We start from the raw sequence: 14,244 nt of genomic DNA on the forward strand, positions 1-14,244 counted from the left end.
GCCAAGAATGCACTAATCAGCATTATCCTTTCGACAGTTTTAATGCTAACAGTGTGGTTTACCAGAGTTTCACATGAATTTGGTCCGTGTGCACAGGGCAAGCTAAGTGGTCATGAATTCTGGGTATCATGACCAAGTCTGAATTCCCAGAACTACAGAGCTAAAAGGCCCCAAGTCACAGTGACCCCTCCAAGGCACTATCACCCTGCTAAGTCTAGTCGGATCCTCACAGACTCCAACACGCTCAAATTCTCAAAGTGAGAAAGCTTCATAAACCACAGCTTCTCCTGGAAAAAAATACATACATTTGCTTTCTAAAATTATATTAAAATTAAAAACATTAAATCAAAACTTAAACATTAAAAATTAGAGATTGTGATCATTTATTCACTGTGGTATCTGACAGACATGTTAAAAGATAAAACATCTTAAGAGATAATTAAAATTATCTTAAGCCATAATATTAACTGGCCAAATATAAACTGAGGTGCTTTCCTACTCCCCTACAAAATAGAAAATTTTCAAAGATCAGCACTGCTATCTTTCATAGTCAAAATTTAAAAGAAACAATGAAAGGGAACAAATGTCTAACTTTCAGTACTTTACTTGGAGAGAAAGAACTCAACGGTGAACATGTGCTAACCATTATATAAGATATAAGTAAAGCATAACATTTAAAATTCAACTGTAAAAAAAATACAAAAGCCAATGGATAATTTATTTTGTATACAATTATAATGTATTCACAAAACATATGCACAGAACTTCAATATATACCAAGATTACTCCATATGATACTACCTTTAATGTTCCTAGATGTCACAGCAAGTAACCTGAAAGTGTGCACAAGCTGATACTGGTGTGTTAAAACATTTTTGCCATCACTAGAATTTACTGGCCTGTGTTGTTCCCTTAACTGTCTCTGATGTGCTGTTTGCCCTGAAAGCAGGCGCATGCTTAGACTATAAAGCTAGTTTGTGGAGGGCATGCTAAAAAGAAAACAAACAACAAAAGACTTCTACAACTCCAAAAGGCTCTGCAAATGTAAGGTGACACGTGGAGAAGGAAACTGAGATAAAAGAAATAGAGAAAGATTTCTAGCATTGAATGATGTCACACTGCACATGAACTCATTAAAAGCACACATACAACATTCCTTCTAGAACTTACCTAAAGTGAATATTCTGAAACAGACTAAAAAAATCCCCAAGTATTTTACGTTATTGGAAGTTTTACAACTTACCTTAGGATTTTAGATAAAATGAAAAAAATCATGTAAAACTTAAGTACACAAGTTGTTTCCCCAAATTATTTTAAATACATATCAAAATACTCAATTTTAGTAAGTAATATTAAACATTTCAGAAGCAAATAAGCTTTTTCTATCAGTTGTTTACTCAAGTTCTTTTTTAAACCTGTTCAACAGCTTTCACTGACATAAAATAACCTTTTAAAATCTGAATTATACAGGTTTTGAAAGGGTATATTCAGAGTATTTAAAATAAGTTAAAAAAAGAAACAAAAATTTGGGATGTTTTAAGTCACTATTTAATACCAAAACAGCATTCACTTTTTTTTTTTTTTTGCTAGACTTCTGTGGACAAAAGTGGAAAAACAGAAAACACATTTCTTCTTACAGAAATTATGTCGGGTCCTCTTTCATAAGTCAATGGGGTAACAAACTGGCATGTTCTTATCTCATTATAAAATAGTTCATCACTTCAAAAGCATGAATTCAGCTACGTTATTCTACTAATAACCCACCTTTTTCATTTTCTTTGTATCTACAAATGCCAACTGGAATCTCTGCTTGAAACATGGAGCCCACCATAATCTCCTATTTCAAAAATAACAAAACATTAGTAAGATCTAGTAACAGATTTCATTTTCTAGCTTTACCATCTTCCTGGATAAACTGTTCTGGGCTCTCTGTCATAAAACACAGATACGACCAATTAACTACCTCGGAGGAGTATTGTGAGGATGAATGAGTTAATAATAGAAATGAGCTTGGATATGATTGGATGAAAATATTAGTAACAATGGGGTAAAATGCAATATACACAACAGATACAAACCTTACTGCAAAATATGGAGAAAAAGAAATAAAAATGAATTCTCATAATTCAGTTAATAAGATAACTGCAAACACTCTGAGAAGGAGTAAGTCAAATTCAGATATTTTCCAAGTGTCCATGCCCTACGAGACCTGTGGTCCTGGGATCAGCAGCATCAGCGGCAATGCCCAGGCCCCACCTCAGACCCACTGAACCAGAAGCGCCGGGGATAGGACTCGGCAGTTAGTGTTGTAACAAGCTGTCCAGATGATTCTGACACACTTAAATCTGAGAATCAGAGCTTTAAGGTAAAGGAAATAACAAAAAGGGTATCTATAAAGCTCAGCAAAGAACAAATGGATGAAACTCCAAACCAAATGGATGAACAGGTTAGTGCCTGACTTTCATTAAAACAACACAAAATGAGAAAGCGGCCTCCCCAAAACATAATTAATTTTTATTTTAGGAAATCTGGTAATCAAATCTATGTAGTCAAATCACAGATTAGGGGAAACTGGTTGTTCAGAAAGACAAGTGGCAATCACCACTGATGAGATTTTACCACAAAGGGACCAAGATTACACGGACCGACCTTTTGTCTTGTGGTTAAATGTCAAGAATAAATTTACTGCATTTTCAAAACGAAGACTTGGGCAGGAAGGACACAAAACCATGGTCTAGTAAGTTTAAATACCTCCCAGGATTTGAAAAGTTCCTCTCTCCTGTTATCGTTACCCCACTGATGTAAGGATCTCATTTTATCTACTATAACTTCAAAGACACGCTCTATGTAATAAATTTACTGCTGCACCTGTACAGGAAAACCAGCCAGTTTTCTAAAAAGAGCATCACACACAAATTTCCTCTACTCTTCACAGGAATTTCCTTTATGTCTTTCACTATAAAAAAAGAGTGCTCTACTGTCACCTCTTGGGCCTTTTTTACACCTTCACTCACCCATGCCTACCAGAAAATATAGTCAAGTTAGCGACCCCGGCTGGGGAGCTTCTAAAAACATCGATGGTCTGGACTCATTCCAGACCAATTAAATGAGAATCTCTGGATAAAGGCCTGATTATCAGTACTCAGAAGTTCTCCAAGTGGTTTCACCATGAAGCCAGGGCTGAGAACTTCTGGACTAGTATAAAGATGAGACACTTCCTTTTTCCTATTGAGTTCAGAACGCTTCTTTTCACCTGCTAATTCACTCTGTAGGGAAGGGAAGGGAAATAGCATTTAGGAGCATTATGTAGCAAGTATCTTATGAGTAATTTTCATTAAATCTTCACCAACTTTGACAAGGCTGAAATTGTCATTCCCACCTCCTATGTGAGGAAATGAATCTGAAAAAACTTAATTTCCTCAGGAACACACTATTAGTTAAGTTCTTGGGCTATAACTTGAACTTACATTTGATTTCAAACCTGTTTCCTCTACCCCAGTTTCTATAAAGACTCCATTTTATCTTATAAGTCTTAGAAGACGAATCTCCGAATTCTAACAATTTTTTACTAAAACAAAATCATACTAAAATAAGATAATCTGGATTTACTGTGGCCTGCTTCATTACATAATTTTCCTGAGGAGGGACTAACACTCCCCAGCAACGAAAGCTTTCCCTCCCCTATGTTCTCCCTATGAGCCTCTATTCCTTCATTTAAAAAAAATCAATGTTTGGGGCTGGCCCCGTGGCCGAGTGGTTAAGTTCGTGCACTCCGCTGCAGGCGGCCCAGTGTTTCGTTGGTTCGAATCCTGGGCACGGACATGGCACTGCTCATCAAACCACGCTGAGGCAGCGTCCCACATGCCACAACTAGAAGGACCCACAACGAAGAATATACAACTATGTACTGGGGGGCTTTGGGGAGAAAAAGGAAAAAAATAAAATCTTAAAAAAAAAAAAAAAAAATCAATGTTTAATGAAATACTCAATTGAACACTCCAGATACAAAAACAATTAATTTTATCTTGGAGACTCTGGTGGAAAATAACAGTTTAAGATGACTCCTAAGGTTTCTAGCTTTTTTCATCCTAACTGCTGCAAGGTGTGAAGAATCAGGAAAGACTGGACTGAAGAACACTTGTCCAGACAGGTCACACAAATAGTAAGGAACTTCCATGATCCTTGTCTTCTGTCTTCATGTCCATCATTCATTCATCACCCACTTGAATTAATTAACACATCCTGCACTGGCTAACATTTCCCACCACTCTAAGTCACACTGATGTCCCTCTCTCCTAAACATCTCTTTGGAAACTCATAAATGCATCAATTCTGGCTGAAGCTGGAATCCCTGGGTAGCCCAGTCCAAGTTCACCTGAACACTTCATTCTTTCTAATAGAAACTCTAACTATGATGTTCCCTTAGTTTAATCAGCAAAGAGATCAGCTCTTTTTTAAGTTTGCCTCAGGCATCCCAAACTAGAACACTTTAAACCAACTAAAAAAACAAAACCACAGGGAAGGCTCAAAATTATTAACTAACTAACTAAACAATCATGACTTCAAAAGTGCAGGAAGCCACTCAATTTCATGTTTTGGGTATTCTGATTCCAAAGAAATGACTGTTTATGCAGTAAATTTAAAATCAGATCTAGGCAAAAGAACAAGAAAAAAACTCAATGGAGTTTTGAAAAGGAAAATCGGGTGATCTCTCTCAACAAGAATGACATCATTTCTAAATGATTTGCTCTGGCCAATCCTACGTGACATTTTGATACATTTTCCTAGTAAGTCAAATGCTTTGCAACAGCTTAAAATTAAATCTTCAACTTAACTGTACGATTACATAATGTTATACAATTTGTCAATATATTATCTTTAGATCCATTTTTAGAAATTAACTTAATTATAGCTAGTTGTAGAGAAGCCCACATCTGTCTCTCCACACAATATACTTTGAATTGCAAACATCAACATTAATATGGGATGGAAAAACTTATAAACCAAATTATCAAACAAAATTTACTTAACAAATACCAAAGCCTCCATAACTCCTTTCCCAAGTATAAAAAAAAAAAGACGTGATACTTTTTACAGTGCAACAAAAGTCTAATTCAGCACTAGTTCAGAAACGTGGATTTCTAATCTTGGTTTGAATACCGACTCTGTCAACAGAATCCAATTCTTTCTATACTATTATTTTCTAAAAAGATAAATATCTTTGTCACTTGGATGCATCTAGAGAAATCTGAACATCTATCAAACATTTAAATGTCACAAATGGGCTTACCTCAATTTTATCAATATATATAGTTAGTAAAAAAATAATTACACTTGGCTTTTTAAATATTTGTCTGTATTTTGGGAAAATATGACTCTACCTACCTTTTTCCAGTCTTCGGATGGAATATAATCTTCATCTTCTTCAGATTCTTCTTCTATTTCACTATCTAGAATAAATAAGACAATAATACTCTAAAATGATCGCTTATCCTGTCCACAACTGTACATATCTGTGTATCATTTTTACATCTACCATCAATATTTAAATATGCCCAAAGCTATCTGCAGAGTTAGGCCAAGATATTTCTAATCAAATAATATACGATCAGTTAAAAACACAAATCCTCCATAAACCTTTTAGGACAATCCTAATCATACCCAACTGTATTCTAATAAAACGATTTCCTAAAAAAACTTTAAGAAAAAAATTGATTTAGAGTCGAGATAATCTGTTTCTAAAGCTAATTTTGCTGCCAACAGCCTGACGGCAGAATAAATTACACGATCTCCGTTTCTTTCCTTATGAGAATTTGGACAAACAGTGGTTTCCAAACAGTGTTCTCTGAAACCCTGAGAACACAGTAGCATCACTCCGGGGCAGCGCATGAAGGGAGTGCATGTACGAACACCTCCATTTTATTCAAAGCAGGCAAGTTGCCATTTGCTTACATTTTGGAGTAACAATGTATTTACATAAAGGTGTGCGAAAACTGAAAACTATTAGACTGCCAGCATCTTCTCAACTCGAAAATGGCACAGAAAGTTCAAAACAAGGGTAACATTTCATATAGAATTATTAATTAATGCTTCCTATGGAAAAGCTAGGATAGGCAGTATATGTATAGCTTCCATCACAACTGAAAGACCAGATTAGATGTACAGCAATAAATACTGTTTCAAGAGGCAGTCACTTTGCATCCCACTTTTAAGCACACTTTAGCAATGGATCTGCTCTTCATTTAACTAAGGAAAAATACCACATTTTCCCCGAAGTTAAAATAAACACAATTATTTCAGTAACTTATCTCTCCTTGCATTCATATGCTTTTCAGTTGGACCATTTCTTTGATCAAAACTCACAATAAAATTATTTTTAACAGCACAACATTCACTTCTAAACTAAATGTGTAACAGAAATCATTCATACAAAGCAGTAAGAATGTTTAATCAGTTCTTACATTACTACATTTCATGACAGGTTACTCTTCTTCAAGTGTTTTTCTTCCATTCAAAGTAGAGAAATGTAGACCACAAACTTAAACTACTAACACTAACGGTTGACTTTTTCTTATCAAAGAACTGTCTTCTACAATAATGATTCCTGCTTAGAATAAAACACTGTGGAGGAGACAAAGCATGCAAATATTCAAGTCACATACATTAAATGTTGTCTCAACTACTGGTCACCTCTGACCAGATCATAACTGTAGAAAAATTAGGTGAGTTCTTTCGAGGGTAAGTATTCCCACCTCAAGAGTCAACCAATTCTTTAGACCTGGGAACCACTGATTAGAGAAAGCAATGCTTATGAACATATCTAAAAAAGGCTAAGAAGCAAAGAAAGTAGAAAATGAAAACTGAGGAAAAGTGTAGGAGACATAAAAAAAGATGACTACAAAACAAATTAAATTTAAAGAAGGGTTAGGAGGCAGAAAAATGAACATGCTCAAAATCAAGTAGTGTAGTGACACAATTACTGTAGCATATTCACCGACAACTGGGCCCCAGCATTGCTAACCTAATAACCTAGAACACAATCCCATTGCTGTTGAGTGAAATTCAGAGTAAATGAATTCCAACAGAGCAATGAAAAAAAAAACACTAGAAGTTTTGGTCATGGAGTCATGCACCACGTAACGATGTTTTGGTCAACGATGGACTGAACATATGACAGTGGTCCCATAAGACCAGTACCATATGCCTACGTGTAGTAGGTTGTACCACCTAGGTTTGTGTAAGTACTCTCTACGATGTTGGCACAATGACAAAAATCACCTAACGATGCATTTCTCAGAATGTATCTCCATCGTTAAGGGACACATGACTGTATATTAAACAGTAAGAATTACATCCAAACTACAGCAACCAATAACACTTACTTGTATCAAAATATTTACATCGACGTGGACGGATTATTTCCTGGGCATCTTGAGAAGCAACAGATTGTGATGGATCATCATTGGAAGACTGAGTTTCATCCTCTTGACCTGATGAATCTTTTATATTCTCCTCCTGTGGAATGATACATTAAATTTCTTTAAGATGTAAAGAAAACTGCTGTAGATGAAAGGTTCCAGTATTCCAAATACAAGTAGAAGACAAATACACTAAATGCAGCATGGTATCCCAGGTTGTATTCTGGAACAGGAAAAAGGACATTAGTGGAAGAAGTGGTGAAATCTGAATTGTCTGTAGTTTTATAGTATGGTACTAGTGTTGATTTCTTAGTTTTGATAAATATGCCATGATTACATAAGATGTTAAAATTAGGGGAAGCTGGGTGAAGAGTATTCAGGAACTCTCTGTACTCTCTCTGAACCTCTTCTGTAAATCTAAAATTATTTCAAAACAAAGTACGAAAAATGAATACAAAACTGTCAATTAGCCTTTATTAACTAAAAACAGTAACATTTTTATTTTTTTAATTTTTATTTTTTTGTGAGGAAGATTGGCCCTGAGCTAACATCCATGCCAATCTTCCTCTTCTTTGTATGTGGGACACCTGCCACAGCATGGCTTCATGAGCGGGGTGTACATGTGCACCCAGGATCCGAACCTGAGGCCTCTGGGGCACCGAAGTGGAACGTATGAACTTAACCACTACGCCACCAGGCTAGCCCCAAAACAATAGCATTTTTAAAAAGTTGCCACAAATTTATGTAGAATAGGCATTGAAAAGAAATCTGGAATGACACAGAGAAAACTATTACCTCTCAGGAGTGAATTATAGGGGAGTTCTAATTTTTATCACATATTCCTATATCTTAATTTTTAACATTTAAATGTATTACTTTCAAAATCAGAAAAAGATAGATTATAAGAACATATTAATAAATTATAACTTCAACAAGAATAAAGACTACAATCTTAAAAATATGCGTGTATAATCTTACTTTATTTTCCCCACTACAGCCACTGTTATCATCATTATCAGCATCTTCATCGTCTTCACCTTCTTCTTCCTCTTCCTCCTCCTCCTCATCTTCTTCAGGTAGTCGAACATTACTATCATAACCATAAAGCCTGAGAAGTTCATGAATTGGCATTTTGCCTTCCTAAATAGACCAAAATAAAAAGTTAATTTCAGAATAAGTGATATTTCATATTCCTATAATTCACAAATCTATAGTCATTCCATACACAATATTCTTAGAACTACATCCAGAATTCTCAAAGCATAAAAAGCGAAACTAAAATAATTCTGAAACCTAGGAAAATCCTAGTCTTTTTAAGAATTTCTATAAGAGACTGACCAATTCTAATTGCTAACAACAAAATCTTTAAATACAAAATAAAGTGACACTGGTCACTTTTCTTTTGTCACTATTCTTTTGTGCAATCAATTCCGTAAACGTACATAGACAGTTAACACTATGTATGGATGTTCACACTTAATAAGAGTACCACACACAATTTGGAAGTGGGGAAATAGAATAATTAGAAAACAGACAGACAATAAATTAAGACACCCAGAAACAGAGATGAAATTCACAGGCCAGCTCAAACACATTAAAAGCAAAATAGCAACGATATACAGGAATGATACTGGATTACATTAGCCATATATTCTTTTCTAGGGTTATCTATAATTACATATAAAATCATCTCACAGAATCCTTACTATCTTACAAAACTGTTATAGTATCTCCATTTCATAGATGAGGAAAACGAGGCTGACAGATTAAGCAATTTCTCCAAAAATCACACAATTTTCAAGTAGCAGAGCAGATTTCAAACCTAATTCCAAAAGCCCAGACTTTTATCAGTACACCATGCTGCCTCTGCCAGGACTCCCCTTAACCCCACAGAAACACACCCTCTGAGGGTAAAATGAAGAAACACCCAGATGTGGAGAAATGAAATCAGCTTTCTGCAGAAGGTATCGCTCTATCAGTAATCAAGTTATATCAACTATCAGGGAAACATGACAGAATTCTGATTCTAAAAAGAAAACAATTCAAATCACCTGAACATATTATATACACACTGAAGAAGAACTTAACGGAAAGAACCAGTCAGTTTAGAATCATGAAACAGGACATGTTCTGTAATTCTCCAGCAGCCTCATAGCCTCATCCTGGGACAGAAATAAGTCTAGCCCATGCATTAAGTATACTGTTACAGTGGAGATGGGTACACAATGACCTGATACAACCTGATAACACTACCGCCACTCAGAATTCCTGTGCAAGAAACAACTAATGATTCTAAGTTGAAAAATTTTCTCATAGGAAAGAAATGCGGTTTAACACTTCTACTTCACACTGTAAATGGATATTTTAGTTATCCATCAGTTCATGAATCTGTTTCTAAAAGAGGAATCAATTCTGAGAGTCCTATGACCTGCAGCAGCCACAACCTGGAAGGGGTAAGTCTCTCAGGAAAGGTGCTACCAATGCCTGCTGAATGACCAGCTGGTACACTTGCTTGACACCTCGGAGTGGGACCCTCAAAGTGCAGAAAAACAAACAGTGCTTGAGGTGTTCAAGGATCTAGCCCATGCAAGTATCTGGTCTGTGCACCGAGGATCTGGTACAGGAGACAGAAATTTTGGAATTCATACTCAGGACGTAAGAACTAAAACAGAACTTCAAAATCAAGAAAGAAGTAGAGCAAGAGAAAGATATAGAGAAAGTTGGCTGTATATACAACAAATAATAGCTGGCGTAAAGTGTCTTCGATGTGCCCGGTATTTGTGGTAAGTGCTTTGACTCCACTTTCTTATTCTATCTCTTTGCTGAACAAAAGCAGAGGGAGAGTATTACACAATCTCATTACATCTTTAAAAGCACCGCATGGGAGTATTTGCTACCTTTATTTGTAAATAAAATCAAGCAGAGAGAAACACACACCAACAGATGTTACAGTAATACCTAGACCTCCTAATCTCAGTTCATACTTTTTATATACTCATTCTGCACCACAAATTAAAAGCAGGTTTAACAACTGAAATAACTACTATGAAAAACAGCAACTGAAGTATCTAGTATGACTAAGGGCCAAACCAGGAAAAACACTTTAGCGTAAGTTTGCAACTAATATTTTCACGGACCTTAAGAATTCATAAAGAACTTGTTTGATATAGTCATATGTCGCCTGACAACAGGGACACATTCTGACAAATGCGTTTAGGCGATTTTTGTCGTCGTGCAAACACCGTAGAGTCTACTAAAGGGGAACAAAATCTGCCACTCCAAAATGTGTTTCTTTAACATAAGGATTATTTTAGGTTAATTATTTTAAGAAACAAAAGACTCAGAAAGTTTTTCTTGTTCCTTCCTCTTAATTGTCTAAAAGAATTCTAACTAAAAAACCTGTCTCAGAAAGCGAGCTGTCCACCTTAGCATAACATGAACTAGGTGTAGACAGGGAGGAACCTAGAAAAGCCTGTTTGCTGGGCTTCCCTCTGTGTTGTTTCTGTGTGGCCAAACACATACTTGTTTTCCAAACATTTGCTCCTTTTCATTTACCTGTGAATTGTCATCCTTTTGCCAATCACCTTTGAAGTCCCTGACTCTCCTCATCCCCAATATCTTCTGTCTTTAGCTGAGAATGTTATTTAAGGTGAGGGCTTCGGCCGTATTGGCAAGTTGCTCGGTTTTCCTGGGTTTCTTCCATGTATACACGTTATTAAAACTGTTGCTTTTCTCCTGTTATTCTGTCTCATGTCAATTTAATTCTTAGACCAGCCAGAAGAACCTAGAAGGTAGAGGAAAATGTCTTCCTCCCCTACACTACTTACACAAACCTAGATGGTATAGCCTACTAGGCTATATGGCACTAATCTTATGAGACCGCTGTCACATATGTGGTCCCCCATTGACTGAAACGTTATTATGCAGTGCATGACTGTGTTTATTTCATCTTTAAAACTACGCTAATAGATGTTACTATTATCCCTAACTTTTACAACTGAGTTAAGTGGTATTTGAGAGATCACACAACAGAGGTAGATTATCAGTCAAATAAATGTCCTCAGGCTCTCACTCTTTGGTCAGCCTTGAAATTCAAGGGCAACAGAATCACACCAGGTCTTATTAAAACAGACTGCTGAGCCCCACCCTAGTTTCAGATGCAGCAGGGCTGAGGTGGGGCCTGAGTGCCTGCATTTTTCTAAGTGCCTGGTGATACTGACGCTGTTGATACAGACCACCCTGAGAACCACGCATCTCACAGCTCCAGGATAAGACATTGCAAATCAGCGTTTCTAGTGGGAGGTAACAAAGCCTGATCATTATCTTTCATAAAGCTTATCACCAACATCTCACATCTAGCTCAGTTATGCGTCAGAAGGACAGGTGACAGACTAAATGCATGGAGATTTTTTGTTTTTTTTTACCACTATCAGGAATGGGGAATGTCTGATATTCACGGTTAGGGCAAGATTTTTCCCTCTTGGATATGCATCTGAGAATTATGACTCACTTTACAAAAAATTCATTTCTCAACTAAAAATTTAGCAACACCTCCAATACTGACTAAGCAGAGAAGAAAGGAGAGTTAAAGAGTGGCTGATCAGTGTATTTGGAGAAGTGCTTGAATTTGGAGAAACAGTAATAGACCTGGCAGACACAAAAGTCACTCAAGTCAGAGGAAGTGGCAACTACACAAGGATAGAAACAAAAATGAATGAGCAGGTTCCCCTGGTGAGAGTAACTAAAGTATTTTTACTTACTTTCTCTAGTTCTACTTAGTTTCTAAAGGGCTATGTACAAGGACTCTACTTCTGAGTCAATCTGAGAGTAGCTGTTGAGCAGTAATCGACACTATGCAAGGGCTGAGGGAAAACTATACACACAGTGAAATGTTCAAGACGGACGTGGGTAGGGAGAGATCCAGTTTGCCAGGGAGACCGAGCGAGGGCGGACTCCACTGCTGGCACTCACGTGGAGTATAACCAGAACCTCAAGTCAGTCAGTGGTTGTGGTAAAGAGAAACTTGAGACCCTGCAGCAGAATCCACAGGATGTAACCACGGGTTAAGAGTAATCGTGAGGTCCTGGAGACACTGAATCTCTGGTTCTAGACATTCCTTGGACCCAGATACACATATATATGACTTCTAAAAAAGTTCTTAAAAATAATAAAAACAATAAAGTTCTAATAAACTTCTAAAAAGTTTATTTTCAAAGTTAGTTTTAGGTGGGTTCCATCATGTATAAACAAAATATCCTTGCCCATTCCACCAAGAAAATGTTTGCTTAATACTAAAAACAGAGAGTATATAGTGGTATTATGCTTTTGCTTAGGTATTAACATTTAACTTAACTTCTGTCACCAATACCAAGTTAGTAAATAACAGTCATGACCCACTGAGGAATACAAGAGTCACAGTTTGACAGTATTATGAAAGCATCTTACTTGATCTAAGGTATAAAGTGAAGATCTTGCAGCAAGCACTGGGCTACAAGCATGATAAAAACCAACATCAATTTTCCTGAGGAATCCTCAGTTTCAAATTCAAGTAGCATTTATTGTGTCCTTACTATGTGCTAACTGAAGTACTGAGACTGTTCAGCAAGTACCATATAAGGATCATTGATTGCTGTCTGCCCCTCAATCCTTTCTTTCTACTTCTATACTCTTCTTCCAGGAATGTTCCTTCCTCCATTCCAAGCATGTCTTGGAGTGAAAGCTCACCTCCTGGACCAAGTCACATCTGACCTAAGTGGAATCACTGCATTGCCTGGTCACAGGTTTGGAATGGGCGCATGACCCAAGGTTGGCCACAGTTTCCAGATTTTTACCAGCAGCAGCTAAAGAAACACAGACTTTCTCAAGCAGCAAATTTAGGAAGTGACTGCGTATGAAAAAAGTTGGTCTATAAAAGGACAGCACCATGCAGAAAACCAGAAACAGAAAATATGTTGTGGTGGCAATTGAGTCCCTGAGGCCTAGATATCCCCCTGCCCTTAATGAAATCACACAGGCCTCGCACTTCATTCCTTTTGCCTAAGCTGGTTCAAGATGGATTTCTTTATTTGCCCCCAAATATTCTGATATAACAGCAATGATATCCTGTAAAGCAAATGTTATTTCCCTCTGAAAAAAAGACTAAAAGATGGGGCCGGCTCCGTGGCCGAGTGGTTAAGTTCGCGCGCTCCACTGCGGCGGCCCAGGGTTCGGATCCTGGATGCAGACATGGCACCGCTCGTCAGGCCACGTTGAGATGGCGTCCCACATCCCACAACCAGAAGGACATGCAACTAGGATATGCAACTGTGTACAGGGGGGTTTGGGGAGATGAAGCAGGAAAAAAAAAAAAAAAAAAGATTGGCAACAGTTGTTAGCCCAGGTGCCAATCTTACAAAAAAAAAAAAAAGACTAAAAGCTAAATGAAACGTGGCAGACAGTACCTTATTACACTAGGGCCTGTCAGTCACTCACCTGTTCCAGACAATCTCTCATTAGCTTACACTATCAAAGTCTGTGTTCTACCAGGTACTAAGGGGTTTTCTTCAATTTAAACTGAAACATCACAATAAGTGGCACAATGTTTTATTCCCACTCACACAAGTGTCAAGAGCATAGAAATGGGGGTGGGAGAATGGAGTAAAAGAGAAAACTAGGGGTCAAGTACAACAGATCCTCACAGTTTTGGGGTAACAGATCTCTTGGGGACTTTTATGAATGAAATTACTAAAATTTATTGAGTGATTACCATGTGCCAGACACTGTGCTAAACGTTTTACATATAGCATCCTTGAATAGCACTGAAGCTTAATGACATTAAGTAACTTGT

At 37.0% G+C, this 14,244-nt stretch overlaps 1 protein-coding gene across 11 annotated transcripts in view; it reads right to left on the reverse strand.

Annotated features, from left to right (window-relative positions):
- The window catches only part of MIER1 (MIER1 transcriptional regulator), a 58,766-nt gene that overhangs the window by 20,577 nt on the left and 23,945 nt on the right, over window positions 1–14,244 (reverse strand). For all 11 annotated transcript variants that reach the window (XM_070268878.1, XM_070268874.1, XM_001500074.7 and 8 more), the window contains 4 exons: window positions 8,397–8,558; window positions 7,383–7,515; window positions 5,386–5,450; window positions 1,765–1,837 (listed from right to left, as the gene is read on the reverse strand). In XM_070268878.1, coding sequence (XP_070124979.1) covers window positions 1,765–1,837; window positions 5,386–5,450; window positions 7,383–7,515; window positions 8,397–8,558 — 433 coding nt within the window. The remainder of the gene's footprint in view (window positions 1–1,764; window positions 1,838–5,385; window positions 5,451–7,382; window positions 7,516–8,396; window positions 8,559–14,244) is intronic.

The sequence above is a fragment of the Equus caballus genome, chromosome 5, assembly GCF_041296265.1.
Source record: "Equus caballus isolate H_3958 breed thoroughbred chromosome 5, TB-T2T, whole genome shotgun sequence".
NCBI lineage: Eukaryota > Metazoa > Chordata > Mammalia > Perissodactyla > Equidae > Equus > Equus caballus.